General features: G+C 40.6%; 1 protein-coding gene across 2 annotated transcripts; it reads left to right on the top strand.

Moving 5' to 3' along the window:
* Positions 1-25979, top strand: Tna (Zinc finger MIZ domain-containing protein tonalli). 2 transcript variants are annotated; one of them, XM_078180163.1, is made up of 10 exons: positions 1-950; positions 17643-17922; positions 18583-18906; positions 18990-19632; positions 19959-20305; positions 20396-20581; positions 20668-20810; positions 20896-21385; positions 21473-21706; positions 21821-25979. In XM_078180163.1, the coding sequence occupies exons 2-10, from the start codon at positions 17833-17835 to the stop codon at positions 21956-21958; spliced, it is 2595 nt and encodes an 864-aa protein (XP_078036289.1). In that variant the 5' UTR covers positions 1-950; positions 17643-17832; the 3' UTR covers positions 21959-25979. The 2 variants fall into 2 exon arrangements, with proteins under 2 accessions (XP_078036289.1, XP_078036288.1); XM_078180162.1 differs by having other exon boundaries at positions 17640-17922.

Below are 25979 nucleotides of genomic sequence, written 5' to 3'. Positions count from 1 at the left end.
CAATGCTACCCGGCGCGGAGTAGTCAGTCAGCCGAGCAGTCAGAGTCAGCCGTCCGCGAATACCGAGAGGACGCTCTCGCTCCGTTCACGAGTATCGTCGACGACGACCATCCACGCGACGATCCTCAAATGTTTTCGTGATCGTCCCCGTGAATTCTGTTGCTGATATCCTACCGTCATCGTCGTCATTATTCATTGTTGTCAATGCCGTCACCGTTTCTACACGAAGTTTTATCGCACACCGATAACACGTCTGTGACAAACTGAGAGACGCGCGTAATAGCACGATCGTTGGATACGTAATTCCGAAAAGTTTTTCTTTGCGAAGTGTGTGAAAGAAAGAATTTTAGAGGGATAAGGAGGTCGGGGAGAAAAAGGGAGAAAGAACAAGCGGTGCGACGAAAGGAAAGAGAATATAAGAAGAACCAAATTATACGTACGATATACTATAGGTTTTGTGTTATTGGTATCTGACATTCGTCTCGCCAGTTGCGATCAGTCTCTTCGAGAACAGTTCGAAGATACGTTAGCGTTCGATAAAGTTGTTGTTTTTGCAAGGACACTACACCGGTGTCCGCCACGAGCAGAGGAGTTCTACCCTCTCTCACGGCGCATCCGAGTCGCACGCGCGTGCAACACTCTCCGGTGGGTTCCACACGTTCAGTCGAGCCCGTGGAGCGTTCTCACTCGTTTTGTCGTTGTTATGACGAGGTGATGAATAGACGAAGGCGTTGCAGTGCTAAGCAGCGTGGTGTTCGTGCTCGTCGTCGTGACGGACGATGACGATTAACGTAGACAGTTTCCGTGGACGCGGGGAAGTGTGCTCGTTAGTAGTGTGATTCTAGTGTTTTCTTTTATCAATTCTAATTCCGTTTGCACGAGGAGGATTGGATTATACCGTAGACGAGGTGTATCTACCGAGGATAATGAGCTTTTGTGTCGTCTTTTAGGTAAGTGGAAGTGTGTTTAAAAAAAAAAAATAATAATCGAATTTATGCAAGTGGTTATCGAAAACTCGTTGCATTAATGAGTGTCACGTTTGCTTTCGTACCTACCCCGCCAACGATGTATTCGAAAATATTCCGAAACTCGACGTTTTGTGATTGATATTTTTCGACGAATCGAATCCAGCTAATTGCCCAACGACGAAGGAAAGGTGTGAAACGTTTTATTGGATCGTGAAATCGGTGTTTATCAGATCATCTTTTCGAATATTATCGTTGGAGCGAGTACTGGGTACAGAAAAGACCGCGCGTACGGAATATTCGAAATCTGTGAGATGTGTTTAAAGTAAAGGAACGGTATGGTTCTCGATTTCTCGACTCACCACTTGCTCGTTATATTACGTTGCGGTAGTAGATATTCTAACCGGTAAGGCGCTTTCACAACGGGTGATTGTTCTAAAGATGTGTCACTCCGTCTTGCTCGTTTCTCGATCCGATCCCGGTTAACCGTGAGAGAAAGAGAACGAAGGCGGAGAGAGGGAAAAGACTCTCGCATAGACGGAGACACGAAAACAAGCAGAAAGTCACGTCCACTGTAATCTTCGATCGCCTGTAGGGTGGCGGGACGACGTGTTATGTTCGACGTATTAACACCTCTATATGTAATAACTATAGTCTTTTAAATATCTGCCTGCCGAAATAAAAATACTTTCATATTTTGCTATCACAAATCAGGAGTATGTTACACTTGGCCTGTTTATGCGCATACTGTCGATAGAAAATGGAAAACCGGGAAAATATATTGTTAAATCGTGAATAATTTAAAGTGCTAGTACACTCTTATCGGCATGTAGCTAGTTTTTAACCTCGCTAAGCTGGCAATAACGCGTATAACTCTGATAATTTTTTTCAAAATTCAACTTTAGAACAAATTGTTCTCCGAGATGAATCGTTGAATATTCAGTTCCACAGTTTGTGGCGTTTCAGAGCCAATGCTGAAAATTAAGAAAATTTCATCGGTTAATCGCGCAGCTCTCAAAGGAGCGATTTAACAATCGGGTAAGCGGGGTATCTCTTTCGGTCGTGATATCTCGTTTGGCGTGACGATAATCGGTATGACATTGTCACTGACGTTGTTATCAGGCGGCACGAAAATATAAAGACGAGACAAGGTTAGCGGGAGAACGGCGGGCAATCCGGATGAATTTGAATCGAATCGAACCGCGCCACCATCATCACGTATCACGGTGTATACGTTGTCTCCGGCGTACGCTAAGATAATCTTGGCAATTTTAAACGCGCAATAGGCCTCGCCGTGCTCGAGGTATCTAATCGTTTATCGCGTACGGTCGTATACCAAGAATCGGCTATACCAACCGCAAATTACGAGATATAGTTTTCCAAAATGGGTTTTCCCATACTGCTCGTGATTTATTAACTAAACAAAAGCATATTTCTCTCCCGGCTAATAAATATGGGTTTGAAGAAACCGAAAAACTATGTCAGGATGCCTTGACATTTATATGCAGTTGCTCTGAAACTGCAGCCTTGCGGCGCCCCGCTCTACTGTGCTGGCTGTAAGACACAATATTATTCCTGCTGCATTTTTACTGACGCTGCGAAATACATTCAATTCTGTTTCACTTCTGTGTTTCGTTGTATTACGAAATTTTAGTCTTATTCGAATATTTTTCTTTTATAAATCAAGGTTGCTGCTGGTGCTGTGAAAATTTACGTATTCGCATATTGGAACAGTTCGAATCAATTCGGATAAAAATGTATTGTACGTTCTCGAAATTTTATCAAATATTTTGATGAGTTCAAAAATGATCGAAAACCATTTTTTACTTAGCAATTTTAATTATTTCCTGGATCTTTTTAAAAATTTGTTCCACAAGCTGAAAGTTACGATAGCCGATATAAATTCTTACCGAACGACTAAACATTCATAACTCGTTTAAGAAATCCATAAACGAATTTAGTAGAATTGGAACTGCAACTCTCTAATTGTCAAAACTCGATTTACATCTGTTATTACGTTATCGGTGACATTTTCGCGAGATCAAGAATTTTTGTCACAGCTTAGTAACATTATCGATTGCATGTATACTATTTTCGGAATTGAAATAGTACACGATTGAAACCTATTGCATCGATAGCCAGCATTATACCCCCCTCGCATATCTAATCCGTGTCCAGCGCTACTTCTATGAACTCTGTCGAGCTTTCACCTAACGCCATCGAAACAGAAACACTGTTTCGAGCGCGCTCTCTCGCGGAATGGGTGTGGGAAGGAAGTAGGGGGTATTTGTCGAATGTGCTCACCGTGGCACAAACGCAGTCGATTTCTGGCCATATGCACGCGCGGTCCTCGCGTTATTGCGTCTCCGCGGCGGCGAGTAAATCGGTTTCGTTGAAAGCCTTCTAATCTCGATACAGGCACCCGTCTCTTTCGCGGTGGCACAATATCAGAAATAGGTTTGTTAAAATAAGCGTACACTCGATGGCGCATACCGTGCTTCCCAGGGACGTATTACCTCGGGGGGGAATCACCCGATGGATCGCTGGTGGGGATGCACCAGGGAGAGCCATGCTGCTGCGCACACTTTGCCCTTATCCACAAATAAATGAGGTCGACTTGCCGATTCATATACCTCTGGTACTTTAACGTGTACTATTCGCCGACGCCTAGCGGCATTCTTCGAACTTCTACTTCTTTTCTTTCTCCGTTCTTTTTCTTTTCAAATCTTTTTGCGAACCTAATACAACTTCGATTATCGACCAAAGTATAAAAAGAGTGCCGTAGTTTTCGAATATTGCACGGCTATCGAAATTTTTTACGAATGCTCGAAAAGTTTTTGGACAGGCCGCGCACCGGTATTTACCAAATTGGCAAATATCAAGGAGTCAGAAATAATATCGTCATCTTTGATTGCGCACTCCGTGCTTGTGGAGCGAGGGTATTCGTTTGTCAAGGACGACGAACAGACGCCTCAGAACTGACAAAGAATTATGTCAGACGTAGCGACACGTTATAAATTCACCTTGGAGCGCTGGCACGTAGAAAAATTTTACTCTCTCCCTTGCTGCCATTTTGGGAAAATGAAAATCTTAACGACACTATCAGGGTATAAACACTCGACTTTACACATCTTTTATTTCCTAGGTTCAACGTGCTGTCGACGAATTATTTATTTTTTAATATAATTAAACCAGACACCGACGATTCAGTTTGAACGCATTTGTTGGTTAATTTTTTCGGAAACGTTGGGCGTTTCAAGATAGCTTATTAACTGAGTCCGTTGAAATCACCGTGCACGCAAGCAAAACTTTTGCGGAGAAGCGAGATTTACGCGATTCTTTAGTCTTCGAAGATGGCCGTACATATAGCTTGCGCAAAACGATTGGTTTACACGCGACGGAATCTGCTGGATTATGAAACGTTTGTTTTGCCGGCGTGAAGCGGTCGCTCGTGACGCTCGCGGTCCGGCGACAATGGAGCAGCCTTCGGACATTATATTCCCGCACGCGTGCTCAAGGTGAAGCGTAATTAAATTTTCATAATTGTTCATTGCATAATGAGGTCTCGGAACTGTGTCTCTCTTCGGTCGGCGCACGAATCAAAGCGGCAATTTTAAACTGATCACGACGTTCTCGCTGATGAAAAACCAATTTGCGTCTCATTCTAATTTAACATTAGGGAATTTGTTCTTTACAGGGTTTGACACACTGTGAGCAACCAAACATGCTGGTTGCTTTTTTTTAATAAGAATTAGGATAAAGTAAACATTTTTTTTTAATTTTAATTCCAAAGAAAAGAAAAAAAGATTTATCTGCAACACTACGGTATATTTTATATACATATATATATATATGCAGTACGTCGATTGGCATACGATGTAGGCGGGTGTGATCCATATTATTCGTGTTGGCGTATACGAGATTGTACGTGACGTCATTGTAGGGTTCTTTTTGAAACTGTGAACAATATCCGAGCGTTTTGTGTGGCTAAATATACGGCGATCGAAGATAATGCATTTTGTAAAAGTGACATAAAAATATTTTTACGGAAGACTATCGAATTGTGGAAAGCTCGATATTGTTTAATACATTTTGTTCCTTTATCCGTCAGTCATATTACGCGCGAGGGGATGATTTAACGCGCATATGTGCACTCTATCGCCTAAAGCGCCAACCATCTAACTTTGTTCGGTGTACTTATGTCAAATGCCGAGTCGAGAACGTCGATATTCCTAACTATGTATAGATCACGCCAACTTACGCTTCCGTGCTACACTTTAGAGAAAGTTAGTCTCGGTATCTGATTGAGTTTTATTTTACGAATCAAACGCTTTAACGTTATCGCTGTTAAATTTAAGAAATTTCATTCGTGGATAAATACTTGTAGAATCCGAATCGACCCGATTGTACGCGAGATGCGTTCATTAGTTAGAGTAATAACGCCCGACAGATCGGCGCATTAGACACTTTATTCGCGAAGGTAGTAAACTATTAACTGTCATTCGTATTGCATACATTAGTCGACCTGTCCCGCGTGACATAAATATACATGTATACCGCGTCCGAATCGCGACTGCTGTATGAAATCCAACGTAGAACAGTTCCTTCATGGTTCGGTGATAACCGCGAACACATTGTATATCGAGTTTCCGCTGGGAAGATTAATCGTCACCGTGACGATAAAGTTTCCGTGATTTATTTCAGCGTTCGGAGATACGTTAATGCATTAATTCTTTACAGTTCATTGGTATGCACGGTATGTAAATAGCATCGAGAGTTCTGAATAGACCGCGGTTCTTTATTGGAGAATAAAAATTGTCCGTATCAATTATAGGACACAGGAGACAATTGCAACTATTTTTCTCTCGTAAATAATAAGTTAAAATTAATAGATCAACATTCTTAGTTTCATTACTAATGTTAAAGATATTCCGTGTTAAAAAGGTTTGTTTTGCGACCGTCACTTTTGGAAGTACGCAGCTCGTAATGTAAGTGTTTAAGTTGATTGGCTAATTAAATAAATAGAATTATGAACGGGCCGCACTGATTGGCCGGAAGCAATTGCGCGCGGAACAAGGTCGCGGGCTCACCTTATCCAGGAAGACAGGATAGTATCAGCTGTCACAACTTTAGTTGTTCGTTTATTCTCGCGTACTATCAGCTGTCATTGACAGCGTGCGCTGTAGTCGAAGCACCTCGGGCGCATGCGTCTGCGCACTGATCGCTTGAGTCACGCGCGGGAACGTATGTCCTGCGTATAGTTCGAATTTGCCAGGCGAACGTCGATAAAACGCTTCTTCTCACAAAGATAACGGTTTTTATCAGACAGAAGTTCGATAACATTCAGTACACCGAGCGACATTGCTCCTTTGTTAATATCAGCGTCTAAAATTAAATGTATCCGTCATACGAAAACATTCAACAAAGAGCCGGCAATACCGAGAAGCGAGCGGGGTTCTCCGAGGATATTTATTAGAGCTCAAGAACCCCTTGGTCAAGGCGTCTTCCCTTCGCGGGCATGCATATCTTTATTTAACGTGTCGCAATTAATCACTTTTCTTGTCGGTCGCGAGGATATAATTATCCTACCGCTTTTATGTGGAAGAAAGCTTCCAGAAAAGCGGGAGACTTTGTAATCCAGAATAATTAATGCAAACAGTAGGTGGATATATAGTGTCGCTCCTGATATATATTTAAACGGTCGTTTCCGCGCACGTGCGAACATGCGCGCGATTATTTGAAATTAACGAGCGTGCTGCTGTAATGGAGAACGTGTGAAACACGTAAGATCGTATCAAACGACACAAGCGCCGCCAGTAAATATATCGTTTGACCGGACGCCGCCGTTATCCTACGTGTTTTACGCGAACTATGACGAATTCATTTGTTTACGAAAATAGACGAGAACGCGTCGATACGCGCGCATAAAATAGAAAGTAGAAAAAAAAGTCGTTGTAATTTATGACGTTGCAGCCGTCCGCTGGAGGTCTTCTTTGAACATTACCGTGAAAAAATATTTCTAGACAGTCTCGCTCGTTGATGGCTTCCCATTTAACCCTGACATACTTCAAGTTGCCGGGCACACGCCGGTGTATAAATTGTATCGAAGTTTTCCACAAGAACCGCGATCATTCGCTCCGGCTAAAGTCGACGGGGCAAAGCCATTGCCGTGTTTCAGTGTTTCGAGTTAACTTATAGACGGGCGCATATTGTCTCTTCGCTTCCTTGTTTCCAGGCCCATAAGCGTGCGCGCAGCTTACCACTACATATACACGCGCGCGTCGAACTATAAATGAACACCGCGAGGAAAGTATGTCTTTCTAGTCGTACATACATTACAGTTTGCAACAATTGTCTCGATTTCACCGGTAATAAGGTGATTTCCAGCGTTCCTTTCTAATTCCCAATAAATTGCTTCCTCGTTGAACCGCGAGCATTGTTTCGATTAAATGGCTTGCACACGTTAATCCTCGTCAGTCTTTCAATAAGAATGACCAACACCCATTTTGCTCAAATGTTAACATTTCAATTTGAAATGATTGTACTTTGCTATCTTTTCGTGAATATGATAAATTACGGTCGACCTTTATTATGTATCATTGGACAGCAGGCTTTTATCATCGAAGCTTGTTACGAAAATAAATAGAGAAATTGGACTTGAGGTGACCTCCGAAGAAATATTATATTTCCTTCTTTGGCTGTGAATGTCATAAGACCGGAGACGACAGCGGTCGAACCGAGCTTCGAGATCAAACAAGTCGTAAGTGAAACTATAAAAATCGGCTTCGATTGATGTTTTTAGTGCCTCGAGCTCGGCTCGCCGTACGGGTGACTTTGTTGTCACCTTTACGTTTGTTTACTTTCTCTGTGTCTACAATTTGCCGTCAAGCGATATTGATTAACTAAGCTAAACGGCGTTCGATTTTCTAATTTATTTCTCGAGGTAGTTTAAAAGAAAGTTGGAACACTTCTCTGCTTTGTGGCGAGTCGGGCACGGATCGGAAACGATCATTCGCTGCATAGTGTCGGTATACATATGTATAGGTTCTCTACCGTGTTTTCTACACAAGATCGTCGCCCGGGTTCGTGGCTTTCGCGTACGCGTTACGTACTTTGTCGTACTTTTACGTGGGAGAGAGCCAACAACAACGAATTGTTGTCGCCCCGGCGTTCCCTTTATCTCGCCGTGTTGGATATGTTGCTGTAACAACACGCTGCACCGGATCGGATGATATTTATGTAACGGTCAAAGGGGTTAAGTGTTCTGGGAAAGTTTCCAGAGCAATGATTGGCCAGCGGCTTCCGTGATTTCGTCATCCGCCAATCAACGCCCTGAAACAACTTTCTCCGAATCCTTGACGGGGGACGAGCCTTCGTTCGCGTGCACGCGCGCGCTCGCCTTTTATTTGCAGAAATGCATCCTCCAGGAGATTTATTGCACGTCAAAAAGCTGCGCGTGTGACGTAAGGCGCGTAACAATTCGCCGATACAAAGGCCGATTTCGACATTGAAATCCGCGAAGTATGCGAGCGCGGGGACTTAAAATAGTCTGACAATGTTCGACGCGCAGACGTAAGCATTTATTTGTCGAGGAATTTCGTTCAAAACCAAAACAGAAAGGGAATATGTAACTGTTTCAAATCGAAGCGTTGAACGCGCTGTGGATAACCGAGATATAATAAAAATTATTTTACTATAATAATCCTTAGCGAAAATAATAAAAATTATTTATGCAGTTGATAAATCTCTACATGACCAAAAAGTTCTCTAACGGATACATAATTTTTTTGTTACTCTGGAAAGAAGCATACGGTTTCCATTCGTATTGACATACATCGTCGGACAAAACATGAATATAGCGGATATTACGCGACCTCTGAATCACTGATAAATTACTTCCGCCATATTTCAAGATATTCGGAAGTACGCGTGATGTAACATACAGAAATAAGTTGTCCTCATGAGGCTAGTTTTAATTTCTAAATTTCCTTGTATTTTGTGGAGTATAGAACAAAATTTACGATGAACAGCAAAAGTAACAATTTTTCAGATAACTAAATTCTATGGGAGCTGCAGGCAAAAATGGGTACGAGTCAATAAAAGTACAATTTTTACTTATTAGTAAGTTGACGTTTTCGCTCCACACCTTAGTTGACACAAACGATATAGCCGTTTCTTTGACGCGTTAAGAACATCACTTCCAAAAATCGTGAACGTGTCAACATAGATTTCGTAATCGTCTCGCGAGTTGCAGTACCAAGGACCACCTTCTCTCTCTGCTTGGCTTGTTAAAGAATTCACCTGACAAATAATTTACTTGTCATTGAATTAATATTTTATGAACGTTTTTACGCCGATTTGAAGAGACGCGAACGTTCGAATCATGAAACGCCCTACGTACTAAAAAATACGTGCATTTGCTGTAAAAGTAATAATTACGAATCCTCAAATGCGACTCGTATATCTCATGCAACTGTAACGTGACACGAATCGCCGAGGTTTGTTACAAAACTGTTTTGCGACGTTATACATTTATGCTCTGTCACATATATTATAGGTCGTAATTATTAAATCGTCGTACTATTGTTCCAGAATTGGACTGTGATCCTTATGTAATGACAATGCCATACATATATCGTCCAGTTGCATAATCTGTTTGTTCTTGTCCCGCATTCGTTGTAAATATTTCTAACTGCCGATCATTTTTCCGAAAACGATCATCCGACAAAGAAAATTATGAACAACGTTCAAACCAATATCGAAGGACCAGCGAAGACACTGTATATTTAAAAAACAATTTCGAAATTAAATAATAACAAAAACTGTTATATAGATGAGAAATACCTAGAACTATGCCGTTACTGTGAAGCAAAGATTAACGTTCACGGTTATTATCGGACTCGCCACCGTGGGCCAGCGTTCTTTGTGAAACCTTCCTCGTTCACATAGAACCGGAAAGAAGTTGTCTAAGGCACGAAAACTTCTGCAATGGAATTTTACAGTTTTCGGCTTCGTCTTTGCCGCCGGCCGATCGGCGGCAGATGTTATTTCCGTTTATGTACACACAAATGACATACGCCGCACGTGTTCTCTATGATTCTCGATACGTTGGAATTCATAAGAAAAGATCGTCGAGGACGACACAAATATTTTTAAATGCTTTCGAACCTACCGCAGCCTCAGAACACGTCAATATTTTGACCGAAACAATAACTAGGAAATTCTTTTTCTCCGTGTATCATAAACCGAGTTAGCGAACGTTCAAACACCGGCCATCTTTATCTCGGCCAGGTCGGCTCGGCTTGTCCGCTTATCGTCCTCCGATTCTCCGAATCGCAAGCGGCGTCGTCTTTGTTTAAATTTCCTAATCGACGGGCCTGTAAACCGAACGGCCGCTATTGACATCACCGGTTCAGAATTTCCTGCTAGCGAGTGCGGGATTGACGTCTGTCGCGTGTAAGAATATTTCCGTCGTCCATATTATCGAGAGGTAACGGCGGCGCGATGAAAGGTCACTCTAGGGAGTTGGGTGGTTCGTCACGGATCTGCAACTGGGATTACATGTTGGCCGGAGTCGATAAATTAATCATTAAAAGACTAGGCGAGTCCCTGTCCGCCGATTGAATGCGAAAATAAAAGCAACGGACCGCGCGGAGCTGCCTGAACGAATCCGAGGTTCAACGTCGCGGACTCTTCTGTCGTTCGACCTTTTCCATCGAGGAAAAATCTATCCCATCCACTTCGAAATGCCACGAGTGTTTGTTGCGAATGACAGAATCTTCTCATAGGCAGAGAGAAATTCTCGAGGAGGTTGGGCACGTCTTGAGACGAGCTCAACGGACCAACAGAATGCACAGTTTGCTTCTTACTCCTCCGGTACTATGAGATACCTCGTAATTGAAATTCGAGCCGCACCGGTAGTTATAGGAATCTTTTCTCTTATTCTGCACCGTTGCATAATTAACCGCGCGCAGTCCTGGTCTGGTATGCGTGGACGTTGATTACTTTTGATAGACAGTTCGAACGATCAATCGTTTGCCGCCTTAGTAATGTTTCAATAACAAAATTTAATCGTCGTCTGTAGCGAAACGGTCCTCTCGTTAGTCCAAGAAGAAAATCGATCGATCAACGGTGACCGTTTAAGTTTGTTTCCTGCTCATTAGTATTCATAAATTCGTCGCAGTACAGCGTTGGACATTGTTTCCTTGTCGGCTGAATCCGCTGATTTGAATTAGTGTCGCCAAGGATGACCAACTGAAATGAAAATATTTGCGTTAACAACTTAAGATCTCATTAGGTAATAGGCACGTGTCAAGTTCCTCTCGAAACTTCGGTTTCCTCCTCGATTTTATATAGCCTTGATTTTTATGTAACGCGCTCTTTACGCTGCTTTCTATTCGCTGGTACACAATCGCGGATCACGGGACTCGGGTAGCTAAGAGATTATCAGCCGGAATCCGATCGAATACTAATATTTTTCTAAGAAGAATTTCTCGGTTGAACTATAAGTCTTCTGACCTCGAAAAAACTATTCCTTGTGAAACTATCGGGCAACACGTTAAAGCCGCACGATGATATTCAGTGCAAAAGTAATACGCTCGTAGATTTGAGACAACAGAGATATACGCGTGCAGAGCGCAGATACATGCTACAGATGGCGTCATACTTAGTGTCTCGGTTCCCTTGGCAACGGGCGCAGAGTAGGAGAAGCCAATTTACTCGGGACTATAGCACGAACAGCCTAGGCTTTAACGTGCTGCTAGGCGTCGATGCCTTCGAAAGTTTCACTAATATGTATAGTGTACAGCATAGTCTATAGGACACTTGGCCGCGCTATACCCACGCTGTCATTTTACGCAAAGGCGATCATAGCGCCTAACAGCTCTGATAACCGATCCTCGAAACAAAAGGCAAGAGCCTCCACGAAAATAGTTTGTCTCCGCACTGAAAATAACGATGCGCGGTACTCCAGCAGTGTGATCGAAACCTCCTTTACAAGTCCCACCTTTCCCCTCTCCCTTTCTCTCCTCCATTGACTTCTGTTTCGAGCTGGGAAAGAGAGAAAGAGAGGGAGTTTCCTCCCACGTTCCTCCCCTTGGGTCGACCTCGGACACACGCTCTTGTTTACGTATCGCAGAGGCTCCCTGTCTCGTCGTCGCTTGAAACTCTCTCGAATCCTCGTTCTCATCCTCCTTCTCTCGTTGTCCTGATTTTAGTGAAGTGTTGCGATCGGCATCCGGCGCGCGTTCGTGTGCTCTCCGTCCTCTTTACTCCCGCACGTGTGCGCGCGCGCGCCCGCGTTTACTGTCTCTTTGTCGCTTCCGTTAAAGGTGCGTTTAGACCGGTTCAACAAGGCGCCCGAGCGACTCCGATGGTCGATCTTCGTGGTCTCACTGCGACAGCCACTTTTTTTCAGTACGCTCGACACATAATTCACTTGGCGGCGAAATTATCGACTCGATTTCGAGGGGACAATAGTCCCGAGCCGAGAACTAGTCAATAGCAACTTGGATATATATTACGATACTGACTTTCTAGTAATCGATTTAAGAAATGCAATTTGATTTTCCATGGGACGAATAGTTGTTATAACCATGGGCATTTTCCAAATGACTTTCTCGGTGAAAGCAGATCATAGCTATTTACATTAAGACCAATAAGACGATCGAGTTTATCTGAAATAATATACACGGTAAATCGTCGAAAGCGTTGCGCGGGTGGTGATGGCGATGATCGGAACTGGATTTCGTTAAAAACGAGGTTCAGAGGCGAGTTCACGGTATACCGAGCGAGGAGAACGCGACTATTATATGTCGACGCGCAACGACCGTGAGAGGCCCATTTTATCTCGTACAAGGATTCCTCGCTCGATATTATTCGCCTCCACCTCGACACGCATCGCCAGTATTAGTCGCCTCCTCGGTTTCTGTAAATGGGGAAATAGCCTTTGGGTTAGTCCGCATGAATATGCGAACGGTTTCAACACGTTCGCAACCTTTGTACGCATGAGCGGCCTAGCACAAAAACATTTGAAAAAATATGCAGCAATCCAGCTATTTTTAATAAGCCAGTTCTCGCATGCCGATTCCAAAATAGTTGCATAAAGCATCCTACAGATTGTGTTCAATCTGTAATTTCATGTTACAACACAAACAGAAGATTAAATGTTTAATTTTTTGTTTAGAACAAAATTAAAATTACAACAAACTCTCAAAGTGTCTCTCAAGTTATAAACAAAAATGGAGACTTAAGGGACGAAGAAATGCGATTATCCGAGCCTGGTTTTTATAATTATTAACAATTGGAGGCTTCAAGAATAAACTGCAAGGCTCAAATAAACGCATCTCCTCTTTCGAAATTGTGCATTTCTTTTTAGAAGCTGAGGGACAATTTAAAAGAACTGATTATATTTCGTTAATAAAATGAAAACTAGAAAATTAAATCCTACGATTGTTCGCTTAACTGTAATCTCAGGGCGTTAATTCGTACGCATTGTCAATTTAAGATTGTATTACATACATTTTATGCGTGTAACAAATATGCTCGCTAAATATGATTGGATAAATATATAAAATCCAACAGATAGGGTTCTAGGAAGAGCAAGAATTTGATTTCTTGTTTCAAGTATTGTGATTGAAAATAGTATACAGTGTTTTACACTGAACTCGCTAGTCTCTTGAATTCTCCTTTCTGCGTCTCCGAAAGCGGCATTGACCCACTTACGGTTAAATTTCTTAAAAGAACGTATATTACAGACGCCAGTGTTGCATTATCAGTAATTCAATATTCTTTCAATATTTTACAGCGTCGACGGGCTGCAAATATATTTTTATAGTATCTTGATTTGAACCCAGTTTTCCAGAAAAAATAAACCTGTTCAATATTATCCAAAAATTAATATTCTTAGAGTTCTCTTTAAATATAAATTATTGTTACTGTGCGTATGATGAAACGTTTGTATATTATTTTCTTAACAGCAGAGTGAAAAAATAGAGTAGCAAAAGACGGAGGCACTATAAACTAAATAGTATAGCAGGAGTAAAAAAGAGAAATAGCTAATAGTAAGGTATGTAAAAATAATAAGTGTAAAGAGAAAAGTGGAATGGTAAATTAAAAAGAGATAGAGCACAAACGGAAATCAACTTTCTAATTAACTGTCACATTTAAGCAATACTACGAAATTGGTCGCAACGATTAATTTGATCTTTTCAATCTTGGCCGAGTTAATGAAATCATTACGAGTTAATGTTCGACAGTTGAAGTCCATCAATACGCTTCCGATAGTTGAAGCGTATTTATCACAAAATATGAATAGCTTCGCCGCGGGGGGAATATCGCCCGTCCCCTCGAGTATATGCGTTAATAAACGGCGTTTTAACGTGCGTCGTATTCGGTTACCCGCTACGCGCGCCGTAGCGTTCGCACCCGTGGACACCTCTCGATTCTATATCGCCGCGTCGGTCGTTGCATCCTTTTCTAAGCCCAGCGTCTAACGATACATGCCCGTTGCTCCGACCGGCGCGACGGACGGACCTTTCTTCCTTTCTTTCTCTCACGCCAGCCGCGCGCGCAAGCTGTGTGCAGGCCAGAAAGCTTTTGTTGCGTTCTGAGTGGGCTCTAGTTGACGAAATATTGACATCCGAGAATAGAAACCCGTTGCGGGCTTTACAGAAGGGGCCCCACCCCGCCCCCGGACGCTGTTCAGAGGGGAAGACAGTATAGGGGAGAAGGAATATGCGCGTACGCGGGATAAGGGAGAACAGAGACGCGATCGAAGGGAAAAAGGCATGTACGTAGGTTCGGACGGGTCTTCTTCTCGTTCTGTCTCGCTCTTTTTCACGTTCGTCGTTTCCCCACCTCCCTCTCCCTCGCGGCCCCTCTCCTGCTCCCGTTTTTTTTCTCCCGGAGTTGTATTCAACACGAATTTAAAGGGGGTGGGACTCGGATGACGTCAACCTTCGAAATGCTCCCTATACGTGCTATATCTGGACGTAAATACGTTACGTGTATACTACATATGTACAGGATGTTTCGGAAATTTAATACAGCGAGGAGATTTCACAGTAGTGAGTGACTATAAAGCGAATTCTCGTAACCAACCTGCAGATTGGACGCGCTCGTTCAATTAATCATAATTGACGCGATTATTAATATTGAAACAACGAATCGAAATTGTAAAAATACGCTGATAGAAAATAATTATCTTATTCCTTCAGAAATCTGTTAGAACAGAAATACAAACTGGTCCCTTAAGTTAAACCATTAAATTAAAAATCGTTCTAGAAGGACAAAAATAATCGCAGCCATACTGATAAAAAGTTGAAGACGATAAAGTACTCGTTAATCGTTTGCTAAATAATTTTTTTCGTCGATTATTTGACCTGCCGGTTTTCAAAGTCAATGGAGGAGACAAGGAGACGGGCATATATCCTCTCGTAAACCGAACGAAAGAGAGCCTTTTCCGCTCGCGGCGTGTCCTCGAGACGCGATTATGGGGCATCGAACAAAAGCAAATTCAAAATAATAGGGTCTCGGTCGATTTCAACGCGTCGGTGATATTAAAACACGTTTAGGTAGTATATACTGTCATCTTTATGTACCACACGATGGCATGCGCATGCGTTTCTGTATAGAGTGTTCATAAACGGCTACATTGGAGGACTATTGTAATATTTATGATAATATACTTGGTATAGTAAGTACCTTATTAATTTAATACGGAATCAACATAATCGTATTCATTAAATAGTTAATGAAATATTAGCAAGTGAAATACCAAATATTAAAAATACAATACCACGACCAATAGAGACTAATTTCAGTAAAAGCTATAATAATTATTACACGAATAATATTTTGTTTCTGTTGATACGGTTAAATTAGTTTTGTCAAGTTTCCGCGCAGATACGCGAAACGCAATTCGCGTCACGTGGTAACGTGATCTCTCACGGTAGACACACGAGGTTTCACTCTTTCACGTGATTCCCCCAGTTTCGAGGATCCCGGTAGAACAATGGTCATCGTACACCCTTGTCCTCCGTAACTTCTTCCATATTTTCAAGTAATTCTCTCTCGAGTCTTATTGGCTCTGACTTTAGTTTCTACGAAACAACACGGTTTAATACACGCGCGCAACGCTCAACGTCCTCCTCTTCTCGGTATTATAACTTTTCCTTATTTGCTCGAGCATTACTACGTGGAGATCTTCTAACAGTTTAAAAATTAATGCGAGATCTCTGCCTGACAGTCAAAGTAACAGACTCGCGTTCGAGTAACTTCCATTTTGGTATGCACTTAAAGCCAGCTCGCTCGGTGACGTAGCTAAAAACTTGGTAATTTTTGGCAGAATATTTTGAGCGAAGTCAATAAGAAAACGAAAATCGAGAAGTGAGAAAACCTTCCTTGCTCTTCTGAAATTCTACTTCGAATATATCTTATTTTGTTGAAGTCCGCAAGTACTAAAAGTTTAAGGTTAAAGTTAAAAATCTAGTTCTAATTGAAGACGTTCGAAATAGAGGTTAGAAAAAACATCGAATGAAAATTCGAATACAAAAATTGAAAGGTCTTACTTATGACATAGATGATGGTCGAAGAATCGTCGCCAACATGTTTTCACTATAAAAATACGTGTCGTAGAAGTCGAAAAATCATCGAATATGGAGCATTCCCGACCGCGATTGCACCGACGAGCGGTATTTGTAACAGAACGGTATTATAGAGCGCGCGCAGCTACGGTGTGTGAATAGCGAGCACGTGCATTTCCCACAGAAAACCAATAGGGGCCTTGGCCAGCTGGGAATATGAACCGTGCGCGGGGTTCGGTCTGTCTTTCGGTCTTTTGGGGTTTGCGTGTTCTCTCTCGAACGGGGATAGAGAGACGGGAATACTACTCGAACGAACAATATTCCGACCTGAATGTATCGATAAAAGGGCCACGACAAAGCATTCCTTATTCGACTTCCTGCGTCGAAAAACGTACCTTGAAAAATGAACGCGACTCGGCATAACGAATAGACACAGTTGATTCTGATCGTCCTTGTACGAACCGATAATATATTGCTGGGAAAATAAAAATCGAATCGGTTGCTTGCTTTTCCTTGTTCTTATTTACCTCTTCGGTAAATTATTTTTATGAAAATTATTTTTACGGTTTCAAAATCAAAAATAGATAAAAGAATAATATTCATTAATATTCGTTCGCGGAGGTATAGAGCACGGCCGGGGAGTCGGCCGTCGCGTATCGCGCGCGATTTAAGCTGTGACCTTCTCAAATAATTCAGCAGTCATGAATAACTGTCGTATATTATTGCTGCACTGCAGAAAATCGGGAACGTAGCGATACAATCGATTACTCGTACGGAACCGTTCGAACACGAATTTGACCTACAAAGCGATATCTATATTGCGCCTCGCATCGATGTGTGTTTCATTCGTTACTGAATTCGTTTATCACGAATCGTTCCGATTTCGCCGTTCCGGTTGATAAACCATCGGACAAGTTGTCGCGAGCGTGTTGTTACCTTTATTCCAAACGTGTAATCTTTGTCGAACGTTTCGCTAGTTTCGGGACTTTCTCACGGTCAGCCATCTATATTATGAAATCATATTTGCGATCAATATAAAGATAAAAATTGTTCTTCGACTAATTAGTCGTTTGTAATTCGATTGTTTCAGCAGCTCGGTTATCGGTGAATCGTCCGAGTCGCGCGACCATCGTGCGTTCCTGTTTTTCCCGTAATTGGCAGCAAGAACAGCATCAACAACGGCGGCGCTCGGCGTTGGGGTACAGCCCGTGTTATCAGCCGGCTATCATAGCACGGTGCCACCCCAGAACGGGGGTGGTGGTTCGACATTTAGTGCCGCGGCGATGGTGGCAGCTGCCACCGCTACGGCCACCGCCACAGCCAGCGTGGTGGCCATGCAGGACCGCCAAGACATCCCCTCGCAATTCAATCAGGTAAAGTTCAGCTTATTCTTCGTCTCCATTCTCGATCACTCATCATCCAATCATCATACGAATATAGCCCCCACCGCCCCGATATCGAATGTTACATTACCTATGTCTTCATGATTTTAGCTGTAATAAACAAAAACCGAATTACACTATTCCCTGCCTATAATTGCGTCACTTGGGACGGACAACACGATTATAGAGAATAGTGGACACGTTTCTGCGAATCATTTCCACTGGTTATTTTGTTCCCTCCTTATTCTTTCGTAGCTCTCTTTCTTCATTCATCTATTTCATCACCGGCAAGATCGAAGCAAGATTCTACAATTATCAGCTAGCTCAATGGTCGATGAAGATGACGACGCGATCATAAGGAGGTCGATAAAAGCGTGATTATAGAAAGGGAATTCTGTAGATTTAAGGTTCCTTTTAAAATAGCAACTAATTAGCAGCATGACGTTCATTTGTTTATACCGTCTGTTGTTTTTTTAAATTTTGGTTCCCTATATACTCGTTCTTACTGTTCTGAGTTCGAATAAAGTGTCGTCCAGTCGATCGATGTTTCTTTTTCTACTCTTGGTGTAATATCGTTTCATTGATTTCCCTTTTTCCGGTATGTTTCTGATGTTTCTAAAATAGGAGTAATTGAAACGAATCTTGTTACAGATGCAGAGCCAACATGGAATACCCCACCAAACGTACAACGCAGGGTACGCCCAAAGAGGACCAATGGCCGGAATGGGGCCAGTCGGGATGAGCAATTTCAATAGCATGGGCACGATGAGCCCGATGCATTCTATGAATTCCATGAATTCGATGAACAGTATGAATGGCATGAACTCGATGAATCCTATGTCGATGGGAGGTATGAACGGTATGACTGGTATGAACGCGATGACACCCATGAACTCCATGAGTAACATGGGCAACATGGGCATGAACAATATGATGGGACCTAACAACATGCAGATGAACAAAATGAGCATGCAGGTATGTTGAGTAACATTAATTCATAGATATACGATTAACCGCGTGTAGACGATACATGGATTACATTTTCTTGATATTTTCAGGCTCAGCCTCATCAAGGCTATCCACGAAGATTAGCACCGTATCCGAATCCCGCGATGCACATGGCGCAGAAGAGGCAACAAGGTCCGTACTCGGGTCCGAATCCAGCCGCGATGCAGCCGAGCTTCAACGGCATGGCGACGTCGCAGTACCCGACCAATTACCCCGCGGCAGCAGCCAGGCCGACCTTTCAGCCCCAGTATCAGCCGATGCAGACCATGAATCCCACGTCCGCCGGCTTTGGGCCTAACTCGATGATACGGGGCACGAACATGAGGCAAGCAGCGCCGTCTTACAACACCACCGCCCAGGCGGCGACCAACCAATATTACGGTAGCAACGGTATACCAGTAAGCATGGGACCTAGCACGGTCGGCAATCAGTTCGTCGGCCATCAACCGAACACGGGATACGCCGGTGGCGCGTCCTCGTACGGTGCGGGTGCCGCCGCGACCAGCCAGTACCAGCAGGACGTCGCGGCGATGAGAACGACCGGAGCGGGGAGCTTGAATTATCAACATAGTCCTATTCCTGGCAATCCGACACCACCGCTCACGCCGGCCACGAGCATGCCTCCTTACATTAGTCCAAATCCAGATATCAAACCCAATTTCAACGAGATGAAGTCACCGGTTAACATACAGAGTGAGTTATCGTTTAATAAATTTCTTCGGTCAAATTAGATAAGCGATGTCCAATCGAAACTCCCTCATGAGAGGTTGTTTCTTCTGTGGACATCACTTTCTTAACTGTTTCAGGACGAATGTCGCTATATTGTCAGCATATCTAATATCTAGGCACTAGAAATAGCAAGCCAAAAGTGCAACTACTGCAATAACGAAAGTTAAAAATAATTTTCTGGGAAGACTATTCTTAATATTCCTAAAAGACATCGTCCAAAAACGGTTGAACGCTTGTAAAGTCAAACTAAGCTTCAAACGCTAACATAACGTCGTGATTGTTATTCACAGAAGACGACGAGCTGAGATTAACATTCCCTGTGAGGGATGGCATCATTCTTCCACCCTTCCGCTTAGAACACAATTTGGCTGTAAGCAACCATGTATTCCAGCTGAAGTCTACGGTGCACCAAACGTTGATGTGGCGGTCGGATCTTGAACTGCAGCTGAAATGTTTCCACCACGAGGATAGGCAAATGAACACGAATTGGCCGGCGAGCGTACAGGTTTCCGTGAATGCTACACCGTTGGTTATTGATCGTGGTGAGAATAAAACGTCTCACAAGCCCTTATACCTGAAGGATGTTTGTCAACCGGGAAGGAACACGATACAAATCACCGTCTCGGCGTGTTGTTGTGTAAGAATCATTTCTTTGTCGAATTACAAGAATCACGGTTCCGCAAGTAGCGTGTAATTAATTAATTAATTGGTCATTTATGGTTTTCAGTCGCATCTGTTCGTGCTACAATTGGTACATCGACCGAGCGTGCGTAGCGTGCTCCACGGATTGTTACGCAAAAGGCTACTCACGGCGGAGCATTGTATAACTAAAATCAAACGAAACTTCAGTAACACTATTTCAAATAATGGAATACAGTCGGAGAAGGATGTGGTGGAACAAACAGCACTTAAGGTGAGATACATTTTACATGATTCAATTCAATCACGTATCGAAAATCTGTTATTACAACTAATATTATTATTATTATTTGATTACAGGTATCTTTAAAATGTCCTATCACTTTTAAACGTATTACACTGCCAGCAAGAGGACACGACTGCAAGCACATACAATGCTTCGATTTAGAATCGTACCTACAACTAAATTGTGAAAGAGGATCTTGGAGATGTCCTGTATGCACGTAAGTTGCTTTATTGTTTTCATGGCAATGAATCCGTCTACATACATTTAATATATTAAGCTAACATTGTACGCATTTGTTACAGAAAACCTGCGCAATTGGAAGGTCTAGAAGTTGACCAATACATGTGGGGCATCCTAAACACTTTGAACACCGCGGAAGTGGAGGAGGTAACGATAGACTCTATGGCAAATTGGAAGCCAGCGAAGAATATGAGCGGTATTAAATCCGAAGAAGAAAGTGATTGCAAGAGAATGACCAAGGCAATGTCGCCTGGTAGTATGAACATGCCCACGATGAATAATTGGGACATGAATCAGGCAATGAGTCCGTACATACCACCTGACATGAGTAGCATCGTGAGCGGCTCTATGATGAACAATACGACATCCACATACACAAATAACAATATCAATCATAGAAACTCGTCGGGAGGATCTTTCGATATTAATACCGGAACGAATACAAACACCAATAACGATTATTCGAATGGAACGGGACCTCTTTCGCACTTAAACGAATCTGTTAACTCTCTAGATCCTCTTAACGCTATGGAAAAATCACTAAACGATCAGGTAAATAATCGTATTAAATTGATCGTGTTATCTTACGACATCCATTAACGTTCTATAAATTAATAATACCTATCTTTTACATTGCAGATGCCGCATACACCGCATACACCTCATACTCCTCACACGCCTCACACACCAGGTGGCGGTAACAGTGGTCCACCTAGTGTACCTCCTGCATCTCAGGAATCTACAGGGAATCATAACACGTCTGGTAGTACGAGTACAAACATAAATAACGATACTGCAGACATACCGTCGGATTTAAATTTCGATCCGGCTGCAGTGATAGATGGCGAGGGCACGGGTCAGGAAGCATTGAATGTAAGAGTCATTTGTATTCTTTTCTGTTGCAATAAAATTGACAAGTAAAAGTTTCAGTATGTATTATAATATGTAATATTGGTCTCTATAAAATCAATTTGTTTTATTTTACAGCTCTTGCCAGACAATGTTGTGGATCCAATGGAACTACTTTCGTATCTGGATCCACCAGATCTGAATACCCCTCCCAGCAGTGGCGCTAGCAGTGGAAACCCCTCATCAAGTGATGACATATTGGCTCTTTTTGAATAGTCGAGAAAAGGGCACAATCTTTTAGAGGAATAATCAAATCACGACCCTGACAATTCAGAAACTAAGTAAGGAGAGCGATTTAAACAAGTTTGCGTATACTTCCTACAAATATCATTCAGATTTGAACAAAAATATTTGTAGCGGAGGATATTGAGCGTATTTGGGGTCACACTGTGGGTGCTTTCACCTAATTCAATGGTACAAACAATCTTAGCTCTAATTATATAATATTCCTATTGACGAAGTTAGGGCATATTATTAGATTTAAAGGAAGAAGAAAAAATGTGAAACAATGACTTTTAATTAAATAGCGGAAAGAAACGAAGCACCGCCGTAGCGTGCTTGTTTGTAAAGATGTTATTGCACGGTTTACGTTTTTAGTCCTTGATATTGGGAACTTTGATTTCCAATAGCGACGCGTTCTAACATTGTGCCGGGCATATGTTCCAGAACTGATTCACCGAGTACCACAATTATATTAATTGTGTTCAAATGAATATAAATACGAATTTTTTAATACCAAATGTAGAGCAATCTTTTCCATACGAAGTTTTACATACGGTTTAAGGTTACAAACGTATTTGTTTGATACAGTAAATGTGCGATACGATCGATGAACTTATATACACAGCATATATTTTATATACATTGCCGTTGGTCCAGCTCTTGATTCAGAAATAAGTTTTTACACGGACAATATTCTGAGAACATAACTGGGGGATGTTCACGTTGATTACGTACGATAGATAAAATCCAACACCCTTTTTCGTCGTTGAATTTTTAACGAATCGTATAGCACATTTATAGAGGTTTTTACATAAAAATATGGGCTTCAAGCTCACCATGTGCACAATATTGACATAATTGTAGGAAAAGAGGATAATTATTCTTAGCGTACCTTCGGGGAAGTGTAAACGTTCTTAACGGATTTATGATTTTGGAATATTTGCTTGACAAAATGTGCTGTGCTACTTCAAAGGCTTCAATTTGAAATAAAAAAAAATTCCCTGCAATACGATCTTTACCTCAAATACCGGTCTACTCGCATTCAAGGCTATGATGGACCTACATCACAACAGAATTACGATTGTACAGTAACTTTTGTAAATAAGTTTTAATCGAAAAAAATAGATAAGGCGTTCATCTGTTGTGAACCACCCTGCTTATTGATGGATATAGCGCATATAGTGTTCCTTTCCTTTAGATAATTAGTAACAACAGATGAAAAAAAACAATAATCGAGGGCATCGGGCTTCACACTGGATTTTAATGTATAATATCTTCAATGGTGTATCTTCGAAGCTTTTGAATTGGCGCAAACGTGTATCTCTCAACGCGAAGGAACAATATTTCATTTTAAATTATTTGTAAATGGAAACTAAATAAAAACAAATCGAAAAGTTCTCAACTAACGTTATAAATATGTAGCAAACAATACTTCAATGTAATAAGCAAAATTTCTGGAGTTACACCAAAACCAGCTATAACAGTTTATTTTTCTTTTTAATACGAATGGTATTGTTAATCTGGTTTATAAAAGCGAAGATAACAGAAGTATTAATTATATTAAAAAACTTCTTTGATAACGAAATTGATTAAATCTACGTAAATGAAGAAGCAAACATATAATAATACAGAAAAATCAAATTTTACAAACAAATCAAATTTTTGCGAGTGGATGATTGTATAATGTATGAAAAAAATGATTATGCTATGTGGATAATTTAGTGATAAAGATAATTAAAGCAAATCGATACGATATAAAATTAGTTCTATAATTGGCAAAGGACACACTTTCATTAGACAAATGTTTATGATTTCCGAAATGATTTGTATGACATGCTGCCAGAGTGATACCGCCCATAGCCCCACCCCGCTTGCGTAGTAGTTATTACATCTGTATCTTTTGTGATTAAAAGAGAAGATATACTTAAAGTGATTCATGTAGATTATACAAATTTTATATAAAAATGTATTTATATTCCAGTGTGCAACACTAGCGCACATTGATGAATTAGATGCGGTAAAGTTTCTATTCGTATAACTACTATAACATTATTAAAAAAATAGGATAATAACAGTAATTATGTTTAAGTGCGACTATTGTATATTATCTGTATATATGATAAATAGATATAATAATATAAGAAAAGTGGCAGATACTTATTGGCCAGTTATAATAGTAAAATGATTATCTTAATTACGTCTCAGAACCAAAACATACAAAAGCATTGTATGAGAATACTTTAAAAACTAGAAAATATACTATGTAAATGGCTGCAGGATAATAACAGTTCAAAATACTGCACTGTAATTTCTAATAGAATTATTACTTACTTATTAAAGACATAATTATCTAAAAAAAAGTTTATTCAAACCATAAGCTTTACTTAGGATTGCCAAGAAGTAGGCATATGCAACATTGTTACGACTGTACATAGACAATGTCTACCTATACCTACTTAATAATACCCCAAAATACAGAGTACATGGACTTGGTTTACGAGTTGTAGAGGTTTATAAATATCTGGTACGATACAGTAAATCTATTATTTTTCCAAAAATAGAAATATACAAATTATTGAGTACCTAATCGATTACTATTATGTACAATGTGACTATTAAATTATGTAAAAGTTTCAAAAAATAAATTACATTTATCGTATTAAAACGTGCATATATTTGCATTACGGCGATATGAAAAAAGAAAGTGAATACTTGTGAAAAGACGAAGAAAAGTAATATTGTATAACAGTAAATACCACGTTACATATTCGATGGGATTTTAACAAATTGTTTCATGAAAATTTGGATTATTATAAATCTCTACAACTTTATAATTACTATTTATCTCTTGTTAAGAGGCCTATAATTTGATCCCACAGTGCGCCACTGAACACTTAAACGATCGAAAATTATGTACGTTGTCTCATTCAAGGCCCAAACGAACTGCACTAAAAAACAAAAAAAAATATTTTCATGCAACAGAACACAGCTGTACCTACTTATGGCAAACATACCATGTCTAGCAGAATAACAAAACTCGGATTATTTAAATAAATAGTAGGCTTTAAACAGGTAGTCAATATTTTCAGTTTGTTGTTTTACAATATCGGCGATTGTTTAATAGATAGTATTAATTGGTTGCAAATATATAAATTTTAGATATCCTAGAAATGTTTATCAAAATGGATATGGACCAAGCTTTGATTGTATAAAAAAACTTTCAGAAATTGAGAAAATTATGACGATTTTACACATCGATTACATTTTCCGTATACTTTGAGTATGTGACGATTACTCTCATAGATCTATAAGTATTGAATTACTATTTCTAACTTAACTATTATGAATGGGAATCAAGATTGAAAATATTGAATATCCGGGATGAATTTCATTTACAAGTTTAGACTATAGCAAATACGTGAACAAGAGCTGACATGCATTTCTGATTTGAATGATTGAGATTTAAGTTTGAATTTGAAACATTTCTTTGTCCGAATAATTACTTGCGACAAACTGTATTACGCGATGAACGTTACAATAGAAAAAATAGAAAGGTATCAATATCCGAATAATCAAGTGAAATATATACAATTTAACAAAAAGAAAAGTTTCAAGTTCAACTACTAATACAATAAATTGAGTGATCAAATTTTTCGCCCTTACAACCTTTTTATACCGATACGAGCTTTTATAAATTTAATTAAAAAAAACAACTACCTAACAAATTTTCACAGATCATATCAAAATCTCATAGATAAAGTAATAATGTTTCATCAGTCCGTATATAAAAGAAATGATTGTCTTTGCATTTATCATAATCGCCATAAGTGATTGGTACAGATTCGTGTGAATTAATATAAAAAGTGCGTGTTACGAACAAAAATTTGACACAGATATCATTGGTTACGTTCGCATAAAAAAGTTTTAATACATAAAGACCAGTTTATAATATGTATGGCAGACACTACATTGTTTCTCGATACCAGTTAGAAACATTCAATAAAAAAGTCATAAA

This window comes from Augochlora pura, chromosome 5, assembly GCF_028453695.1.
Source record: "Augochlora pura isolate Apur16 chromosome 5, APUR_v2.2.1, whole genome shotgun sequence".
Classification (NCBI taxonomy): Eukaryota; Metazoa; Arthropoda; class Insecta; order Hymenoptera; family Halictidae; genus Augochlora; species Augochlora pura.
The sequence above is the reverse complement of the archived record's forward strand: the minus strand, read 5'-3'. Positions and strand labels throughout refer to the sequence as shown.